The 20,746-nt window shown below is 47.7% G+C and overlaps 6 protein-coding genes across 6 annotated transcripts; 3 read left to right on the top strand and 3 right to left on the bottom strand.

The window, feature by feature from the left end:
• Positions 1-758: 758 nt before the first annotated feature.
• On the bottom strand, positions 759-2,443 carry H6S33_006063 (uncharacterized protein; the record flags this gene model as incomplete). The annotated part of the gene is made up of 3 exons (XM_044837477.1): positions 759-1,108; positions 1,335-2,077; positions 2,145-2,443. 3 exons carry the CDS (start codon positions 2,441-2,443, stop codon positions 759-761), a joined length of 1,392 nt encoding a protein of 463 aa, XP_044699372.1.
• Positions 2,444-5,865: 3,422 nt separating this feature from the next.
• H6S33_006062 (uncharacterized protein) lies at positions 5,866-7,740 on the top strand (the record flags this gene model as incomplete). The annotated part of the gene is made up of 1 exon (XM_044837476.1): positions 5,866-7,740. A coding segment is annotated over one exon (1,875 nt), but the record flags the coding sequence as incomplete, so codon positions are not given.
• Positions 7,741-7,796: 56 nt separating this feature from the next.
• H6S33_006061 (uncharacterized protein) lies at positions 7,797-8,030 on the top strand (the record flags this gene model as incomplete). Its single annotated transcript, XM_044837475.1, has 1 exon — positions 7,797-8,030. A coding segment is annotated over one exon (234 nt), but the record flags the coding sequence as incomplete, so codon positions are not given.
• A 304-nt stretch (positions 8,031-8,334) lies between these two features.
• H6S33_006060 (uncharacterized protein) lies at positions 8,335-8,787 on the top strand (the record flags this gene model as incomplete). The annotated part of the gene is made up of 1 exon (XM_044837474.1): positions 8,335-8,787. The coding sequence occupies one exon, from the start codon at positions 8,335-8,337 to the stop codon at positions 8,785-8,787; it is 453 nt and encodes a 150-aa protein (XP_044699369.1).
• Positions 8,788-9,647: 860 nt separating this feature from the next.
• H6S33_006059 (uncharacterized protein) lies at positions 9,648-13,229 on the bottom strand (the record flags this gene model as incomplete). Its single annotated transcript, XM_044837473.1, has 1 exon — positions 9,648-13,229. One exon carries the CDS (start codon positions 13,227-13,229, stop codon positions 9,648-9,650), a length of 3,582 nt encoding a protein of 1,193 aa, XP_044699368.1.
• Positions 13,230-13,542: 313 nt separating this feature from the next.
• Positions 13,543-13,776, bottom strand: H6S33_006058 (uncharacterized protein; the record flags this gene model as incomplete). The annotated part of the gene is made up of 1 exon (XM_044837472.1): positions 13,543-13,776. A coding segment is annotated over one exon (234 nt), but the record flags the coding sequence as incomplete, so codon positions are not given.
• Between the last annotated feature and the right edge of the window lie 6,970 nt (positions 13,777-20,746).

The raw sequence follows: 20,746 nt of genomic DNA, 5'->3' as shown, positions 1-20,746 counted from the left end.
ACCAGACGAATGGGGAGATAGAATCTAGGGAAGTAACGAGGAAAATTTCAATTTGTGCCTCCATTAGTCGCCGCTGTAGTAGTGGTAAAAAGGGTCCATCACAGGAACAGACACAACATGTGCGTTGCGTTGGTCCAGAAATATCCTCCCGCGGTATTCATTCGGGCTACAGGTAAATCACTTTGGTGGGAAATTTCCACTAACACGGGCCCCCGGTTTTAAAACGAGCAAAGATGAGATAAGATTGAAGTATCTGTGACTGCCGACAGAAATTCAAGAGGAACAAAGGGATTATATTTCAGGATAGACAAGTCTATTGTCCAAGTAGGTGAGAATTTATTCTCCGACAAGAAAGCACTAAAACCTGAACAGTGACATAGGAAATCATTCGCTTTGTTCGTGTGTGTCTGTGTGTGTGTGGGTTGCCTGCTACCCGACATTCCTTAGAGGAGATCTTACAGGAAAGAGAGTGAAAAGTTCCGTTGGGATTACAAAGGAAATTGGGCGCAAAAGAACCTGACTGTAGGAGAATTAAACGTAGTAATAAAACGAAGGAAGAGAAGGAGAAAGAAAACGACCGATAAGCGAAACCAATATACGAATAGATAATTCCCCAAACACCAACAAACTTCATGCGAACAAATGAAAATAGGAAGAAAAATGTATTCGTACCTCATTCGAGAAAGGATTCTTAAATCCCGACCAAATACTCTGGTTGAGTGACTGATCGACTAAGAGACTGACTGAATGGATTGGAATCAATTGTGGTATCCAGCGCCAACTTCAACATTTAAGCTTTCCATTGTCCCACTCCTCCCTTGTCGTACAACTATTTCATGTCCGACAACCGCCGCTCCTGCGCCCATTTCCCAATCCCTCCTGATCTCTCCAAGAACCTTCTCGCACCAAAGCCTAATATCCTTGTCAAAGGCCCTCCATCCGTCTTCGGTACCATTAACCACCGCCATCACATCAAACTGCATCCTAATCTCCCATCTGATTTCAGCTGCTTTCTTCCAAAATTTCAGATTTTCTGCTAATCTATAAGGCTTCGTGAACTCGGTATGGTAGGTTCCTATCTGCCCAAAAGGTCGTTTCGAGCGGCGAACTACGGCATTATGTATCAATATCAGCCGTAAGCCTGATTGTAGAGCTAAGAGAAACGGAGTTGGAAGAGTTGGCGTCTCCGTGCTTGATGTGACGGGAGGTAGAGGTTCCGTGGAAGAGTCAAAGTAAGACAAAAAAAGGTGGTTCCGATCTGCCAGGAGAATCTTTGTTAATAACAGGGCCCCAATAATTGTTTGGCAATCAATGTTGGACTAAGCTATACGAACCCATTTCTCGTCCTTCCCATTCGCCCTCCAGCCATTCTCTGCCTTTTTTACGCATATCAAAGATGGCCTTCTCTTCCGCAGACAAGGATTCCTCCACGCTCCCAATCCAGCTAATTACAGAATCCCTCTCTTCCGCCTTCACCCCACCTTCAAATTTGCGCTGAGCCATGCTTTTCAATATATCCAGAATAGCAAGGAACTTTTCCCGTAGGGTTTTATCATCCTTCGTTGAAAGAAGAAGGGAAGAATCTGTTGTGATGTAATAAGCCTTAGCTGCTCTGATCGCAGAGGTTGCTAGTTCTACGAGCTGGGTTCCTTGAAGCTCGTTAAACCCAGGAGGCAACTCAATCCCGCTACTGTTATCGCCATCTGCACCGCTTTCCTGACCTCCAATCTTCTGAGGCACCACAGGACTTTGAATCCAGGCCACCCTGGTGGCAGATAAAGCACCCCTCAACTGTTCCCGTAGAACAGATGGATCCGGCGTTGGTGGTATTGACTTTGTCTGGGGGTTGTATGTCGAGGTTGTGGGTGGGAGCATTGAGGATTCGTCATAATCGAAATCATCAAGCATTTCTGATTCCGTAGGCGACTCTGAGAAAAATTCCTGCTCACAGGGTCCAAGAATATCGGGAGATGACCGAAGTGAGGAGTACGTCGAGTCCTGTAGAAGCGATGCCGAGCTTGTGTCTAATGTAAGTTGGTTCGACGAATTCCGGGAGCTTTGCTTTGTCTGAAGACCACTATATACGCATAAAGCGCTTTCAGTATGGAAAACCAAACAATTAATGGGAGTTTCTGGCAACTCACGCTCCCTTCCCATCCAAAAGGCCTGTTTTAGCAAAAAAGTATTGCAAGTGAGTTATACTCCCAAGAGCCATGACGCTTTCCCGTGACCTGGCGGATGTCGAGAACTCTGTCCCTTGTGGCCGCATAAAACCCCTCTTCCTGGCCGTGGTGTCGCTGCGACCGCCCAGCGAAGACCTGGCTGATGATGAAGAAGATGCGGTTGAAGAGGTAGACGCGATTCTTCTTAACGGAGGAGCCGAGAACCCTTGAAATGGAGGAGTCGTTGGAGGGGTATTAGTGATATTTGGAGTGGAGGCCATTGTGGGTGAGGTTGAGGACTTTGTAGGTGTTGTGCGAGGCGACGAAACAGGCGTTTGGCCTACGGACGACATTCCTTCTGGATATCTACAAACTACAGCACAGAATAGGCGAGGGAGTGAATAGATTGTGCAAAATGCACATAAGTTGAATGTATAAGACTACAGAATCAAAGGTGAGAGTGTTGAGGCGCTGATAGTAAATGGTAAAAAGAGGTGGGGAACCAGGGTAGAGTGGAGTCAGGGAAAGGGTGGACTGGGGATAGGTATTATGATGGAATACCCTTGGAAAAGAAAGAATGAACGGAAGAAACTATGGAGTCAAATCAGAGAAACGAGTGAAAAGAAGAAAAAAAAATAAACAATACTGATTATGGATATGTAATAATTGGATGTTGGAAGGAAAGGAAGAAGGGAGAGTTGGAAAGGTTGCTCGTTTGGTGGTTCGAGAACTCTCTAAGACATGATTTAACACATAAAAGTGCCTCAAGCCACTCAGGGGTCATCAAACGGCAAAACCCTTTGACACTCGCTCTGCATCCTCGAATGTGGGAGCCCGGAGCACACCAGTAAAATCACCGGAAATTTGCAGATTCCTAGCGATAATCTCGGAGCCGGGTTATTTGTGGCTCCTTTCTTTTCTTGCCTGCAGAACAGGAGTGCGTGCATTTCCCCGCAAAATATGCCGGGTACGAACGACCCTTCCTCGCGAGTTGTCGACCTCCGAAATAAATTTTGATCACGCAGCATCTTGTCGGTTGAACATACACCAAGAGTAAGTATGTAGAGTCAATGTATCGCGCTAACTTGTTGAAATGGTGCTTGGTCAGTGACTCGGTCTACGCTGACATACCTATATGTATTCAATAACAACATAAAGTCTCATAAGCTTAGTTTGAGGTAATGTAGGTTAGGTGACGGTCTAGAGTAGGTACCACATGCACATCTTCATTACCTCATATGACGGTACCTACCCACCCCCAACAGATATCTACATAGAGTATGTACTCTATGTATCCCTACGACCGGGTCGAAAGGATTGGTATGTACATGTAGGTACTAATGGCGTCAACGAGACCTGAACTGCTGAGACCTGGGCTGCTGTTACCTCATCGTTCCCAACACGTCTGGAGCTAGCATCTGGAATCTTAGCAAGGCACCAACAACATACAGTTCAAATTCTACAACCTGCGGTGTACGTAGCATCATATAGGCTAATTGGTGATGCTAGAAGGTTTTTATCTAATTGAAGAAAAGATCACCCAAGATCAGAACCCCGAGCAGACCCAAAAACTTAATGATGAACAACACAGTCTCACGTTCTCATAAAAGTATTTGCGCTAACCCCGGTACAGTGCGGCTCATGTGAACATAGTCATTCATTTTTGTTGCGCAGGGTACCCGTTCAGCCTGTAGCCTAATCACAACTTTACAGCTCTCTAGTCATGGGGTATCTTGGTAAGTATATCGACGGTTGTTCATCTAAGGGGCCAAATCTAAACAATGTATTGTATACAATTTGAGGACAGGCAAAAACTGGGCCGCGCGTTCTCGAGACGAGGAGATGAAATGGATCGAAGAATCATTTCTACCGAGTTTACCCCGTCAGAGAATCCAGATGGGTCTAAACTAAAGTACATACATATTTCTGATGAGGATGCTTTCGCTCATCAATCAACGCATGCGCAGAATTCTCCAAGGGGGTAGTAAATCATGTAGCGCTTGTAGGAATTTAAGCACTAGAATGAGTGAACTGGTCAAAGGTCATATTGTATGAAGAGTCATGAGTTAGATCAGGGAACACGCGAGAGAATATTTTCAATAAATTGAAGCATTACGGATAAGGAACTGGGGGTCAATGTATCGAGTGATATACTATGACTCATTGAAACCATAGTCCCTCCCGTTGGACCGGATCCAGACACAGAAGACCGCAATTCAATAGGAACGATACAAGTTGAAAATTATGATTGCTAATGTGCTCCACGTGTGAGAATTCTTTGGCATATTTGAAGATAAATAAATTAATTAAAAAACTATGTTAGCAAAAGTATTTGTCATGAGATGACAAAGCATGTTCCTTGGCATTTTGTTAGATTGTATTTTTGTATTCGGCTGAGTCTCTTTTTCTTCTTATCATTATCAATATACATAATGGTAATCAAGTGTCTTTTCGAATTTAGTGTAACGGAGCTATTTCAACTGTCTGGTATATGAGTACACACAGTGTAACGGGGGTCTCTTCTAAGAGAAATAGAATAAGATAGAATAGAGATGGCCGTGCAAGATAGACAATCAGGTTGCAGATTATTCAAAGATACTATCGCTAGAACTCAATAATCTTTAAGGGCTCTGCTACCAATAAGAACTTGATATTTCTTTCTGATGAAGACTGGAGAGAACAGGACTGAAAAGGCGAGAATGAACCTGAGTACTTATACTCCGAAGGCCTCTATTCCCTGCTCCTAACTCCTTACTAAGTTCCGGTGAAGCCTTTCTTTGGTGCCGGAAACAATACCACCGCTACCCCACTTTTCTCTAAGCGTCAGCAGCTGTTTCCGATACCCAAGGCAACCACCCTTAGTCAAAGCCTGTAACGGAGCCATTTCAACTGTCTGGTGTATGAGTACACACAGGGCCCGGTTACATGCTGAGAGTTATTGTTAGAAGCCAGTTGCACGGTGATATGCAAGTACCGGCAGTGTGGTTAGCTACCAGCTGTTAGAGTAACTACATTCCGGGCGCTAGGAAGGGGATCTATTCATGGGAGCAATGACTGACGAGTCTATGCCTCGCCAGTGACTAGAAGACCGGCCAGAGTGAAGCTCTGATTGTCCGGTGATCCACTGTATCCTCTGAGCATTGTAAGTCCGCCGAAGGGCAGGGACTATGCTAGGGAAGTCTACAATAAGTAAAAAGCTCTACAGCAATGATTAAGCTTACACCTGAGCAGCAGCTCATTCATGCAGGTCCTCGGTTGTGTGGCAACCAAGGCTGCAGGTGTTACAAAGGCTTTGACTAAGGGTGGTTGCCTTGGGTATCGGAAACACCTGCTGACGCTTAGAGAAAAGCGGGGTAGCGGTGGTATTGTTTCCGGTACTGAGGGAAGGCCCACCGGAACTTAGTAAAGGAGTTAGGAGCAGAGAATAGAGGCCTTCGGAGTATAAGTACTCAGGTTCATTCTCGCCCTTCAGTCCTATTCTCTCCAGTCTTCATCAGAAAGAAAAACCAAGTTCTTATCGGTAGCAGAGCCCTTAAAGATTATTGAGTTCTAGCGATAGTATCTTTGAATAATCTGCAACCTGATTGTCTATCTTGCACGGCCGTCTCTATTCTATACAAATTCATTTCTCTTAGAAAGGACCCCCGTTACAGATAATCTTTAAGGCTCAAGTCACCTTCAGATTATTCTTCCCCTATACAAAATGTCCGCCCTCTCGGCTCCAGATGCACCCCTTCAGATTGAATGGCAGCCGGTGCCCCTCCAGCTTGATGCCACCGGGCAGACACAGCTTGTTAAGAAACCCAGGACCGCTCTACAGGCCTATATTCCCGGCTGTGAGCCTGCCTGGCAGGATACCGACGAGGTTTCCTTACAACAGTTCTTCACAGAGCTTCAGACCTACCTCCAGCACAGCCTGCAGAGTCAGTTGAACCGAGGCAGTCAGGCACTGCTAATTGTACAAGAGCGCCAGGCAGCACAGAATGCTCTGATGGCAGAAGCTCTAGAGTACATGAGGTCGGAAGTCAACTCTGTTCAGGAAGAGCTCCGGAAGTATGCAGAAAAAGATGAACTGAATGCCGATGTTGATGCCATGGAGATTGAGTGGACAAATCCGGCCACTCCACCAGACTTTGTTGCCGAGATACAGAGAGCTCTTGATGAAGGAAGGTTGGTGGTGGGTAGACCAGCAACTCCGGCACCACTTTCAGTCTCCAGGTCCTCTTCCAGAGCAGCTACCAGGACAATGCAGCGGAAGACCAGCCCCTTTGCAGCATTTCCGGTCCGATCCACTAGGAGAGTTATCCCTATTGTGCAGCCAGCGGTGGGGGCTTCACCCTTACCACCTAGCCGCTTCGGTGGAACACATCCACTCCTTGGAGGAGCCGACCGATCCTTTGACTATGAAGGAGAGTTTTTCTCAGGTGCAGGCCGAGGACCTCCTAGTCCGCTAGCCAGGAACCCAGGAAGGTTTACCATGTCTGGGGCTGCTCAACCAGCAGCAACCTCACCTTTGGCCAGCAATCCGGCACCAGTAGCACCTGTGGCCCCTCCTGCTGCGGCCGCCGCTCCCCCTCCAGCCAATGCACAAGGGGGAAGCGGTGGAAACCAGAACCCTCCACCTCCCGCGGCCCAAGCTCCTGCTCCTGGAGATTCAGACAGTTCAGACTCGGAACCAGAAGGTGGTGATAGAAGAGCCTGGCGGAGATACTTCAAGAAGAAGTTGGAAAAGCAGCAGAAGGATCTGTTGGCTATGATGTCCCAGCAGCTCCAACCTCCGGCCGCCTCTCACCCTTCTACTTCCACCAGGGCTCGAGAACCAAAGGCACCACCACCTTCCAAGTTCCAGGGCAAGGCGGAGCAAGTGGAGACCTTCATCCGGCAATGTGAGAATGTCTTCTCCATTGAGAGCCTATCCTTTACCTCTGAGGAGGTTAAGATCCGATATGCAGGCAACTTGATGGAAGGAGAGGCAGCGATCAGATGGTATGAGGCATACCACAACTCAATTGATCAAGCCTCCGCCAACCACCTTGCCGGGATGTCAGTGCAGTTGGATCAGAGATGGAAGCGCTGGGATTCCTTTGTGGATGCTTTTAGAGCTGCCTTCGGTGAAGCCATCTCTAGAGATGATGCTGTAGCCCAATGGAATACCCTCACCCACACAGCTCGAGGAGGAATAGACCTCTTCCTGAATACTATAATTCAGCTGATGTGGAAGACTGGCTATGAGGGTCAGTTGGTGGATGATAAGATTCATAATTCCCTCCTGCCGGACCTAGGCATGAGTTGGGCTCTTTTTAATCCCAAGCCAAAGTCCTTGATGGAGCGGATAGCTGCTCTAAGAGAGTTAGGGCACACCCATGAGAGGTACCAAGGGATGGCAGCTGAGAAAGCGCACCCTCGGACCAAGAAAGATCCTCCCGCTCAGAAGGACCAGCAGCCTAAGAGGAAAAGAGAAGCTGCGAGCTCCTCTGGACCGCAGAAGACTCCTGGACCTAAGGACAAAGCGGTGGAATTGAAGGGTATCCCGGGGGATATTCTAGAAGAAAGAAGGAAAGCAGAAGTATGCTTGAAGGTATGACCTTCCGGTACTCCCTATTGGTAGAGTGCATAGACTGACTTGTGCAATAGTGTGGCAAGTCCAGACACAAATGGACCGATTGTTGGTCTAGGGAACCTACTGTTGTCCGAGTGGCAGCAGTGAGAGTACAAAAGCGGAAAAGAGGGAATGGCAAGTCCAACTCTCAAAAGAAGGCTAAAGTGGCTGCTGTAGTAGCAGAAGATCCACTTGTTGTACTCCCGGAGGTTACAGAAGATTTTGTTTTACAGCCTGAGCAAGACTCGGACAATGAAATCCTCTGGTAGAAAGGTGTCTGTTGAGTCTATGTTTACTAGTTTTCTTTTATATGGGTTTTTTTTCCGGTTTCTATGTTTCTCTTGAATAAAATTATGATTGTGTTTTCCGCCTATTTGATTGCTGCAAGCACTCTGAGGATGGGTTTAAGACCCGAAACAGCTGGTCTGTCAGTGCTCTACCAAAACTACGTTTGCTATCAAGACACTTCCAACCCGCTGCTAAAAAGACTACTACACAATACATCTGCTATACTACCGCTTGGGAATAGAACCAAAGGATCTCTGATCTTAGTAGTGCCCGAAGCTATTAGCTATGTTGAAAAGACAAAGAGAAACAAGTTCAGAACCCGCTGTTAAGCAAAGAAGGTTGGAACAGAGGCTTCCCTCCTTACCAGTACATGGAAAAAGACCTATACTGAAGGCAAGACTGTCATGGACGGTCAAAGGAAAGGATGAAGGCGCCCAAGGGTCTTTCCTGTTTGACACCGGTTGTACAGGAGCTATCCTCAACCAGAGTTTTGTCAGGAAACATGGAATTCCCTTAGTGCGGCGGGATCAACCTCTGACAATGTTTGATGCTCAAGGAGATGTTATGATGGGAGGAGGCGAGTATTACACTCACCCGGTCCGTATGACTATGGGAGATCATAATGAGACACTCCGATGGGAGGTGGCCACACTGGAAGAAGGAATGACCGGTTACCTGCCAATTAGTTGGGCTAGGAATGTAACGGGGGTCCTTTCTAAGAGAACTAGATTTGTATAGAATAGAGACGGCCGTGCAAGATAGACAATCAGGTTGCAGATTATTCAAAGATACTATCGCTAGAACTCAATAATCTTTAAGGGCTCTGCTACCGATAAGAACTTGGTTTTTCTTTCTGATGAAGACTGGAGAGAACAGGACTGAAGGGCGAGAATGAGCCTGAGTACTTATACTCCAAAGGCCTCTGTCCTCTGCTCCTAACTCCTTTACTAAGTTCCGGTGGGCCTTCCCTCAGTACCGGAAAACAATACCACCGCTACCCCGCTTTTCTCTAAGCGTCAGCAGGTGTTTCCGATACCCAAGGCAACCACCCTTAGTCAAAGCCTTTATGACACCTGCACCCTTGGTTGCCACACAACCGAGGACCTGCATGGATGAGCTGCCGCTCAGGTGTAAGCTTAATCATTGCTGTAGAGTTTCCGCTTATTGTAGACTTCCCTAGCATAGTCCCTGCCCTTCGGCGGACTTACAATGCTCCGAGGATACAGTGGATCACCGGACAATCAGAGCTTCACTCTGGCCGATCTTCTAGACACTGGCGAGGCATAGACTCGTCAGTCATTGCTCCCATGAATAGATCCCCTTCCTAGCGCCCGGAATGTAGTTACTCTAACAGCTGGTAGCTAACCACACTGCCGGTACTTGCATATCACCGTGCAACTGGCTTCTAACAATAACTCTCAGCATGTAACCGGGCCCTGTGTGTACTCATACACCAGACAGTTGAAATGGCTCCGTTACACCACTCCCCTCTTCCAGGATCTTGGTCTCCGAGATCTATAACCATTCTATTACCATTCATTCTATATGACAAGAAACTCCGTGATATGCAAGGAAATGAAAAACCCAAAAGGAAATATCTACACCCCAACAATCCGCTTGTCCTTGGGTTTCTTAGGATACCTCATATGGAAATCCCGAAGGGCTTTTTCAGCACTCTTCTTGAGATGTTCCCAAGGTTCCCATGTAGCATCCTCGTTTTCATAACCTTCCCACAGCACTAGGTATTCCACTCGTCTCCTTTTCTTATTGACCCGGCTATCAGCTACCTCTCGGACAACCCAGTTCTGTTCTCCTTCAATCTCTTCGGGTTCCGGTGGTGGAACTCTTCTCTCAGGATCTACCGGTGCTCTGTAGGGTTCCAGAAGGGAAACATGAAAGACAGGGTGGATTCCCATTTGGGGGGGAAGAGAGAGCTTGTAGGCACGGGTACCAATAGCTTCTAAGACCTTAAAGGGTCCCATCTTCTTCTGATCCAGTTTTCCCAAAGGTCGCTTTGTTTGCACATTGCGCCGGTCCAACATTACCTCATCTCCGGGCTTGATTTCAGGCGGTGCCAGGGCATGAGCATCATACCACCGGGCCATCCTTAATCTAGCTTTACCCAAGCTGGCGTTCATAGCCTGCCAGATAGATTCCCATTGAGATATCATGACCTCACTTGCTGGATTGTTCCATTCTACTCCTTCCTTTGGGGCCGGCCAGTTGGTTCTGGGTTCATATCCATAGTTGGCATAAAAAGCCGATACTTTGGTAGACTCAGAGACCGCCGAGTTATATGCATACTCTGCCAAAGGCAAGAGTTCTGCCCAGTCATCCTGTTGATATGAACAATAACTCCGCAAGTAATGTTCCAGGGTCTGGTTAACTCTTTCTGTTTGACCGTCTGTTTGGGGGTGGAAAGATGTGGACATCTTCAGCTTCACATTGAGGAGACTCATGAGAGATTGCCAAAAGTGAGAGATGAACCTGCTATCTCTGTCCGAGACTATGTCATCAGGTAAACCATGGAGTCTCCAAACTTCCTTCAAGAACAACTTAGCCAAATCTTCCGTTTTATTGAGGGTAGGAAGAGGGATGTAGTGTGCCATCTTCGAAAAACGGTCCACTATTACCCAGATCTTTGTAAACCCACTAGATTCCGGTAATCCCACAATGAAGTCCATAGAGATGGAAGTCCATGGCCGATAGGGTATCTCCAACGGTTGAAGCATACCAAACTTCTTATGTCTTGAGGTCTTATTCCTCTGGCAGCTGTCACAGCTCCGGACATATTCCTCAACATCCTTATCCATGTTGGGCCAAAAGAAGTTGTTTTTCACCCGCTCTAGTGTCTTAAATTGGCCAAAATGACCAGCCACCTTAGAGTCATGGGTATCGGACAGTATTTCCATCTGAAGCTTCTTGTCTTTGGGTATATACCATCTATTTTTGTAGAAGATGAGACCGTTCTTGACCGACAAGTTCTGGTCCAAATTTGGTTTCCTTTCAACCAGAGAGCGGTGCAATTCCTGCCAGAAACTATCCTCTTTAGCAGCCGTGTATAGGCGCTCTAAGAATGTATTCTGCAATTGATTCACCCTGACAGCCGCTAGCTTTGCAGGATCCAAAACCAATTGACCTGGCCTAAAAAAGATCTGTGGCTCCGGCTGCAGAGTTTCACCTCCCTCTCCAAGGCGGTGATCCCAGCGCCTAGATAGCACATCAGTCTTGCCATTCTTTTCTCCCGGTCTGTAGACAACTTTGAAATTGTAGCCTGCGAGATCTTCAGACCATCTAGCTTGCCGCCTAGTGAGAACTTTGGTAGAGTTAAAGTACTCCAAGTTCTTGTGGTCTGTAAAAACCGTGATCTCTTGCTCACAAGATTTGAGCATGTGTTCCCATTCCCGGAAAGAGGCTACAATAGCTCCCATTTCCTTATCATGAATGTCATAGTTGATCTCAGCAGGGGAGAACTTCTTAGAATAGAATGCCACCGGATGTAGCTTTCCATCGTCCCCATACTGAGAGAGCACTGCTCCCTTGGCAAAATCACTGGCATCTGTCTCGACCACCGTTCTCCTACTAGGGTCAAAGTGAAGAAGGATTGGAGCGCTTGTGAACAGCCTCTTGAGTTCTTCAAAGGCCTGCTCATGTGCTGCCGTCCAATACCATTTCTTGTCTTTTTGCAAGAGGTCAGTTAATGGCTTGCAAACCTTACTGAAGCCTTCAATGAAGCGGCGATAGAAGTTTGCAAATCCGAGGAATGCCTGTACTGCCTTGATATTCTCAGGGACCGGCCATTCCTTAACTGCCTCCACCTTGTCTTCTGACATAGATACTCCTTCTTCCGAGATGTGATAGCCTAGGTATTCTACTTCTCGGACATGGAAGGATGTCTTACTGATCGAGGCACAGAGCTTAGCTTCCCTAAGCTTCTGTAGTACCCTCTTGACCAATAGCTCATGCTCTTTCTCAGTCTCCGAGTAGATGAGGATGTCGTCAATATAGACAACCACTCCTTCATCCAGTAGTTCCTTTAGCAGATCATTGATCATTGCCTGAAAAGCGGAGGGAGCATTGCATAGACCAAACGGCATCACATTATACTGATACAGTCCATAGCGGGTTCTGAAAGCGGTCTTCCACTCATCACCTTCTGCTATCCTGATCAAATTGAAGCCGTTCTTCAGGTCTATCTTTGTGAAGATCTTGGCCTTGAACAACCTGTCTCTGAGCTCACTCATGATAGGCAGCGGGTACTTGTCCTTCACAGTGACCTTGTTCAATCCTCTGTAGTCCACACAAATCCGCAATGTCCCATCCTTCTTAGGAATGTACAGTATGGGCGCCGCAGCAGGGCTGTTAGATCTAGAGATCTTTCCTGAAGACAATTCTTTGTCCAGGTACTCTCGGAGGGCCTTCAATTCTGGAGCGGAACATGGGTACAGCGGGCCAAATGGGGGAGCGGTCCCAGGCAAGAGTTTGATCTTTAAATCATTATGGGAATGCGGCGGCATTTCCTCAATCTTCTCTTGACTGAACACATCAGCCCAATCCCGGTATAGGTGGTGTATCTTCTCAGCAATATCACCTCCGTCCTCATCATGCCATACTGAACCAACCAATTGATAGACCGTCTCTTCTTCTTCCAACATCTGGTATGGAGAGATCAGCTCAATCTTGGTGGCCGCTGGGAGACAATTCTGCTTGCAGTAGTCACTCCTCCAGCTCATGGTGTTGAGTTCCCAATTGATGTCCGGGTTATGCTTCCTAGCCCAACTAATTGGCAGGTAACCGGTCATTCCTTCTTCCAAAGTAGCCACCTCCCATCGGAGTGTCTCCTTATGATCTCCCATAGTCATACGGACCGGGTGAGTGTAATACTCGCCTCCTCCCATCATGACATCTCCTTGAGCATCAAACATTGTTAGAGGTTGATCCCGCCGCACTAAGGGAATTCCATGTTTCCTGACAAAACTCTGGTTGAGGATAGCTCCTGTACAACCAGTGTCAAACAGGAAGGACCCTTGGGCGCCTTCATCCTTTCCTTTGACCGTCCATGACAGTCCTGCCTTCAGTATAGGTCTTTTTCCATGTACTGGTAAGGAGGGAAGCCTCTGTTCCAACCTTCTTTGCTTAACAGCGGGTTCTGAACTTGTTTCTCTTTGTCTTTTCAACATAGCTAATAGCTTCGGGCACTACTAAGATCAGAGATCCTTTGGTTCTATTCCCAAGCGGTAATATAGCAGATGTATTGTGTAGTAGTCCTTTTTTTTTTTTTTTTTAGCAGCGGTTTGGAAGTGTCTTGGTAGCAAATATAACTTTGGTAGAGCACTGACAGACCAGCTGTTTCGGGTCTTAAACCCATCCTCAGAGTGCTTGGAGCAATCAAATAGGCGGAAAACACAATCATAATTTATTCAAGAGAAACATAGAAACCCCAAAACCCATATAAAAGAAAACTAGTAAACATAGACTCAAACAGACACTTTTTTACCAGATGATTTCATTGTCCGAGTCTTGTTCAGGCTGAAAAACAAAATCTTCTGTAACCTCCGGGAGTACAACAAGTGGATCTTCTGCTACTACAGCAGCCACTTTAGCCTTCTTCTGAGAGTTGGACTTGCCATTCCCTCTTTTCCGCTTTTGTACTCTCACTGCTGCCACTCGGACAACAGTAGGTTCCTTGGACCAACAATCGGTCCATTTGTGTCTGGACTTGCCGCACTATTGCACAAGTCAGTCTATGCACTCTACCAATAGGGAGTACCGGAAGGTCATACCTTCAAGCATACTTCTGCTTTCCTTCTTTCTTCTAGAATATCTCCCGGGATACCCTTCAGTTCCACCGCTTTGTCCTTAGGTCCAGGAGTCTTCTGAGGTCCAGAGGAGCTCGCAGCTTCTCTTTTCCTCTTAGGCTGCTGGTCCTTCTGAGCAGGAGGATCTTTCTTGGTCCGAGGGTGCGCTTTCTCAGCTGCCATCCCTTGGTATCTCTCATGGGTGTGCCCTAACTCTCTTAGAGCAGCTATCCGTTCCATCAAAGACTTTGGCTTGGGATTAAAAAGAGCCCAACTCATGCCTAGGTCCGGGAGGAGGGAATTATGAATCTTATCATCCACCAACTGACCCTCATAGCCAGTCTTCCACATCAGCTGAATGATAGTATTCAGGAAGAGGTCTATTCCTCCTCGAGCTGTATGGGTGAGGGTATTCCATTGGGCTACAGCATCATCTCTAGAGATGGCTTCACCGAAGGCAGCTCTAAAAGCATCCACAAAGGAATCCCAGCGCTTCCATCTCTGATCCAACTGCACCGGCATCCCAGCAAGGCGGTTGGCGGAGGCTTGATCAATTGAATTGTGGTATGCCTCATACCATCGGATCGCTGCCTCACCTTCCATCAAGTTGCCTGCATATCGGATCTTAACCTCCTCAGAGGTAAAGGATAGGCTCTCAATGGAGAAGACATTCTCACATTGCCGGATAAAGGTCTCCACTTGCTCCGCCTTGCCCTGGAACTTGGAAGGTGGTGGTGCCTTTGGTTCTCGAGCCCTGGTAGAAGTAGAAGGGTGGGAGGTGGTCGGAGGTTGATACTGCTGGGACATCATTGCCAACAGATTCTTCTGTTGCTTCTCCAACTTCTTCTTAAGGTATCTCCGCCAATCTCTTCTGTTACCACCTTCTGGTTCCGAGTCTGAGCTGTCAGAGTTATCTGAATCTCCTGGAGCGGGAGCGCGGGCTGCTGGAGGTGGAGGGTTCTGATTTCCGCCACTTCCTCCCTGTGCCTGAGCTGGAGGATTCTGATCTCCGCCACTTCCTCCCTGTGCCTGAGCTGGAGGGGGAGCGGTGGCCGCAGCAGAAGGGGCCACAGGTGCTACTGGTGCCGGGTTGCTGGCCAGTGGTGAGGTTGCTGCTGGTTGAGCAGCCCCAGACATGGTAAACCTTCCTGGGTTCCTGGCTAGCGGACTAGGAGGTCCTCGGCCTGCACCTGGATAGAACTCTCCTTCATAGTCAAAGGATCGGTCGGCTCCTCCAAGGAGTGGATGTGTCCCACCGAAGCGGCTAGGTGGTAAGGGTGAAGCCCCCACCGCTGGCTGCACAATAGGGATAACTCTCCTAGTGGATCGGACCGGAAATGCTGCAAAGGGGCTGGTCTTCCGCTGCATTGTCCTGGTAGCTGCTCTGGAAGAGGACCTGGAGACTGAAAGTGGTGCCGGAGTTGCTGGTCTACCCACCACCAACCTTCCTTCATCAAGAGCTCTCTGTATCTCGGCAACAAAGTCTGGTGGAGTGGCCGGATTGGTCCACTCAATCTCCATAGCATCAACATCGGCATTCAGTTCATCTTTTTCTGCATACCTCCGGAGCTCTTCCTGAACAGAGTTGACTTCCGACCTCATGTACTCTAGAGCTTCTGCCATCAGAGCATTCTGTGCTGCCTGGCGCTCTTGTACAATGAGCAGTGCCTGACTGCCTCGGTTCAACTGACTCTGCAGGCTGTGCTGGAGGTAGGTCTGAAGCTCTGTGAAGAACTGTTGTAAGGAAACCTCATCGGTATCCTGCCAGGCAGGCTCACAGCCGGGAATGTAGGTCTGTAGAGCGGTCCTGGGCTTCTTAACAAGCTGTGTCTGCCCGGTGGCATCAAGCTGGAGGGGCACCGGCTGCCATTCAATCTGAAGGGGTGCATCTGGAGCCGAGAGGGCGGACATTTTGTGTAGAGGAAGAATAATCTGAAGGTGACTTGAGCCGTAAAGATTATCTGTAACGGGGGTCCTTTCTAAGAGAACTAGATTTGTATAGAATAGAGACGGCCGTGCAAGATAGACAATCAGGTTGCAGATTATTCAAAGATACTATCGCTAGAACTCAATAATCTTTAAGGGCTCTGCTACCGATAAGAACTTGGTTTTTCTTTCTGATGAAGACTGGAGAGAACAGGACTGAAGGGCGAGAATGAGCCTGAGTACTTATACTCCAAAGGCCTCTGTCCTCTGCTCCTAACTCCTTTACTAAGTTCCGGTGGGCCTTCCCTCAGTACCGGAAAACAATACCACCGCTACCCCGCTTTTCTCTAAGCGTCAGCAGGTGTTTCCGATACCCAAGGCAACCACCCTTAGTCAAAGCCTTTATGACACCTGCACCCTTGGTTGCCACACAACCGAGGACCTGCATGGATGAGCTGCCGCTCAGGTGTAAGCTTAATCATTGCTGTAGAGTTTCCGCTTATTGTAGACTTCCCTAGCATAGTCCCTGCCCTTCGGCGGACTTACAATGCTCCGAGGATACAGTGGATCACCGGACAATCAGAGCTTCACTCTGGCCGATCTTCTAGACACTGGCGAGGCATAGACTCGTCAGTCATTGCTCCCATGAATAGATCCCCTTCCTAGCGCCCGGAATGTAGTTACTCTAACAGCTGGTAGCTAACCACACTGCCGGTACTTGCATATCACCGTGCAACTGGCTTCTAACAATAACTCTCAGCATGTAACCGGGCCCTGTGTGTACTCATACACCAGACAGTTGAAATGGCTCCGTTACAAGGAAGCATAACCCGGACATTAATTGGGAACTCAACACCATGAGCTGGAGGAGTGACTACTGCAAGCAGAATTGTCTCCCAGCGGCCACCAAGATCGAACTGATCTCTCCATACCAAATGTTGGAAGAAGAAGAGACAGTGTATCAATTGGTTGGTTCAGTATGGCATGATGAGGACGGAGGTGATATTGCTGAGAAAATACACCACCTATACCGGGATTGGGCCGATGTGTTCAGTCAAGAGAAGATTGAGGAAATGCCGCCGCATTCCCATAATGATTTAAAGATCAAACTCTTGCCTGGGACCGCTCCCCCATTTGGCCCGCTGTACCCATGTTCCGCTCCAGAATTGAAGGCCCTCCGAGAGTACCTGGACAAAGAATTGTCTTCAGGAAAGATCTCTAGATCTAATAGCCCCGCTGCGGCGCCCATACTGTTCATTCCTAAGAAGGATGGGACATTGCGGATTTGTGTGGACTACAGGGGATTGAACAAGGTCACTGTCAAGGACAAGTACCCGCTGCCTATCATGAGTGAGCTCAGAGACAGGTTGTTCAAGGCCAAGATCTTCACAAAGATAGACCTGAAGAACGGCTTCAATCTGATCAGGATAGCTGAAGGTGATGAGTGGAAAACCGCTTTCAGAACTCGCTATGGACTGTATCAGTATAATGTGATGCCGTTTGGTCTATGCAATGCTCCCTCCGCTTTCCAGGCCATGATCAATGATGTGCTGAAGGAACTACTGGATGAAGGAGTGGTTGTCTATATCGACGACATCCTCATCTACTCGGAGACTGAGAAAGAGCATGAGCTACTGGTCAAGAAGGTCTTACAGAAGCTAAGGGAAGCTAAGCTCTGTGCCTCGATCAGTAAGACATCCTTCCATGTCCGAGAAGTAGAGTACCTAGGCTATCACATCTCGGAAAAAGGAGTATCTATGTCAGAAGACAAGGTGGAGGCAGTTAAGGAATGGCCAATCCCTGAGAATATCAAGGCAGTACAGGCATTCCTCGGATTTGCAAACTTCTATCGCCGCTTCATTAAAGGCTTCAGTAAGGTTTGCAAGCCATTAACTGACCTCCTACAAAAAGACAAGAAATGGTATTGGACGGCAGTACATGAACGGGCCTTTGGAGAACTCAAGAGGCTGTTCACAACCGCTCCAATCCTCCTTCATTTCGACCCTAGTAGGAGAACGATGGTCGAGACAGATGCCAGTGATTTTGCCAAGGGAGCGGTGCTCTCTCAGTATGGGGACGATAGGAAGCTACATCCGGTGGCATTCTATTCTAAGAAGTTTTCCCCTGCTGAGATCAACTATGACATTCATGATAAGGAAATGGGAGCTATTGTAGCCTCTTTCCGGGAATGGGAACACATGCTCAAATCTTGTGAGCAAGAGATTACGGTTTTCACAGACCACAAGAACTTGGAGTATTTTAATTCTACCAAGGTTCTCACTAGGCGGCAAGCTAGATGGTCTGAAGACCTCGCAGGCTACAATTTTAAAGTTGTCTACAGACCGGGAGAGAAGAATGGCAAGACTGATGTGCTATCTAGGCGCTGGGATCACCGCCTTGGAAAGGGAGGTGAAACTCTGCAGCCGGAGCCACAGATGTTTTTTAGGCCAGGTCAATTGGTTTTGGATCCTGCAAAGCTAGCGGCTGTCAGGGTGAATCAATTGCAGAATACATTCTTAGAGCGCCTATATACGGCTGCTAAAGAGGATAGTTTCTGGCAGGAATTGCACCGCTCCCTGGTTGAAAGGAAACCAAATTTGGACCAGAACTTGTCGGTCAAGAACGGTCTCATCTTCTACAAGAATAGATGGTATATACCCAAAGACAAGAAGCTTCAGATGGAAATACTGTCCGATACCCATGACTCTAAGGTGGCTGGTCACTTTGGCCAATTTAAGACACTTGAGCGGGTGAAAAACAACTTCTTTTGGCCCAACATGGATAAGGATGTTGAGGAATATGTCCGGAGCTGTGACAGCTGCCAGAGGAATAAGACCTCAAGACATAGGAAGTTTGGTATGCTCCAACCATTGGAGATACCCTATCGGCCATGGACTTCCATCTCTATGGACTTCATTGTGGGGTTACCGGAATCTAGTGGGTTTACAAAGATCTGGGTAATAGTGGACCGCTTTTCGAAGATGGCACACTACATCCCTCTTCCTACCCTCAATAAAACGGAAGATTTGGCTAAGTTGTTCTTGAAGGAAGTTTGGAGACTACATGGTTTACCTGATGACATAGTCTCGGACAGAGATAGCAGGTTCATTTCTCACTTTTGGCAATCTCTCATGAGTCTCCTCAATGTGAAGCTAAAGATGTCCACATCCTTCCACCCACAAACGGACGGTCAAACAGAAAGAGTTAACCAGACCCTGGAACATTACTTGCGGAGTTATTGTTCATATCAACAGGATGACTGGGCAGAACTCTTGCCTTTGGCAGAGTATGCATATAACTCGGCGGTCTCTGAGTCTACCAAAGTATCGGCTTTTTATGCCAACTATGGATATGAACCCAGGACCAACTGGCCGGCCCCAAAGGAAGGAGTAGAATGGAACAATCCAGCGAGCGAGGTCATGACATCTCAATGGGAATCTATCTGGCAGGCTATGAACGCCAGCTTGGGTAAGGCTAGATTAAGGATGGCCCGGTGGTATGATGCTCATGCCCTGGCACCGCCTGAAATCAAGCCCGGAGATGAAGTTATGTTGGACCGGCGCAATGTGCAAACAAAGCGGCCTTTGGGAAAACTGGATCAGAAGAAGATGGGACCTTTTAAGGTCTTAGAAGCTATTGGTACCCGTGCCTACAAGCTCTCTCTTCCCCCCCAAATGGGAATCCACCCGGTCTTTCATGTCTCTCTTCTGGAACCTTATCGAGCACCGGTAGATCCTGAGAGAAGAGTTCCTGTACCGGAGCCTGAAGAGATTGAAGGAGAACAGAACTGGGTTGTCCGAGAGGTAGCTGATAGCCGGATCAATAAGAAAAGGAGACGAGTGGAATACCTAGTGCTGTGGGAAGGTTATGAAAACGAGGATGCTACATGGGAACCTTGGGAGCATCTCAAGAAGAGTGCTGAAGAAGCCCTTCGGGATTTCCATATGAGGTATCCTAAGAAACCCAAGGACAAGCGAATTGTTGGGGTGTAGATTATTTCCTTTTGGGTTTTCATTTCCTTGCATATCACGGGGTTTCTTGTCATATAGAATGAATGGTAATAGAATGGTTATAGATCTCGGAGACCAAGATCCTGGAAGAGGGGAGTGGTGTAACGGAGCCATTTCAACTGTCTGGTGTATGAGTACACACAGGGCCCGGTTACATGCTGAGAGTTATTGTTAGAAGCCAGTTGCACGGTGATATGCAAGTACCGGCAGTGTGGTTAGCTACCAGCTGTTAGAGTAACTACATTCCGGGCGCTAGGAAGGGGATCTATTCATGGGAGCAATGACTGACGAGTCTATGCCTCGCCAGTGACTAGAAGACCGGCCAGAGTGAAGCTCTGATTGTCCGGTGATCCACTGTATCCTCTGAGCATTGTAAGTCCGCCGAAGGGCAGGGACTATGCTAGGGAAGTCTACAATAAGTAAAAAGCTCTACAGCAATGATTAAGCTTACACCTGAGCAGCAGCTCATTCATGCAGGTCCTCGGTTGTGTGGCAACCAAGGCTGCAGGTGTTACAAAGGCTTTGACTAAGGGTGGTTGCCTTGGGTATCGGAAACACCTGCTGACGCTTAGAGAAAAGCGGGGTAGCGGTGGTATTGTTTCCGGTACTGAGGGAAGGCCCACCGGAACTTAGTAAAGGAGTTAGGAGCAGAGAATAGAGGCCTTCGGAGTATAAGTACTCAGGTTCATTCTCGCCCTTCAGTCCTATTCTCTCCAGTCTTCATCAGAAAGAAAAACCAAGTTCTTATCGGTAGCAGAGCCCTTAAAGATTATTGAGTTCTAGCGATAGTATCTTTGAATAATCTGCAACCTGATTGTCTATCTTGCACGGCCGTCTCTATTCTATACAAATTCATTTCTCTTAGAAAGGACCCCCGTTACAAAGCCTTTGTAACACCTGCAGCCTTGGTTGGCACACAACCGAGGGCCTGCATGAATGAGTTGCCGCTCAGGTGTAAGCTTA

Source organism: Morchella sextelata (assembly GCF_020137385.1).
Source record: "Morchella sextelata strain SCLS chromosome Unknown scls_2, whole genome shotgun sequence".
In the NCBI taxonomy this organism is placed as follows: Eukaryota; Fungi; Ascomycota; class Pezizomycetes; order Pezizales; family Morchellaceae; genus Morchella; species Morchella sextelata.
This window is presented reverse-complemented; position numbering and strand designations above follow the sequence as displayed.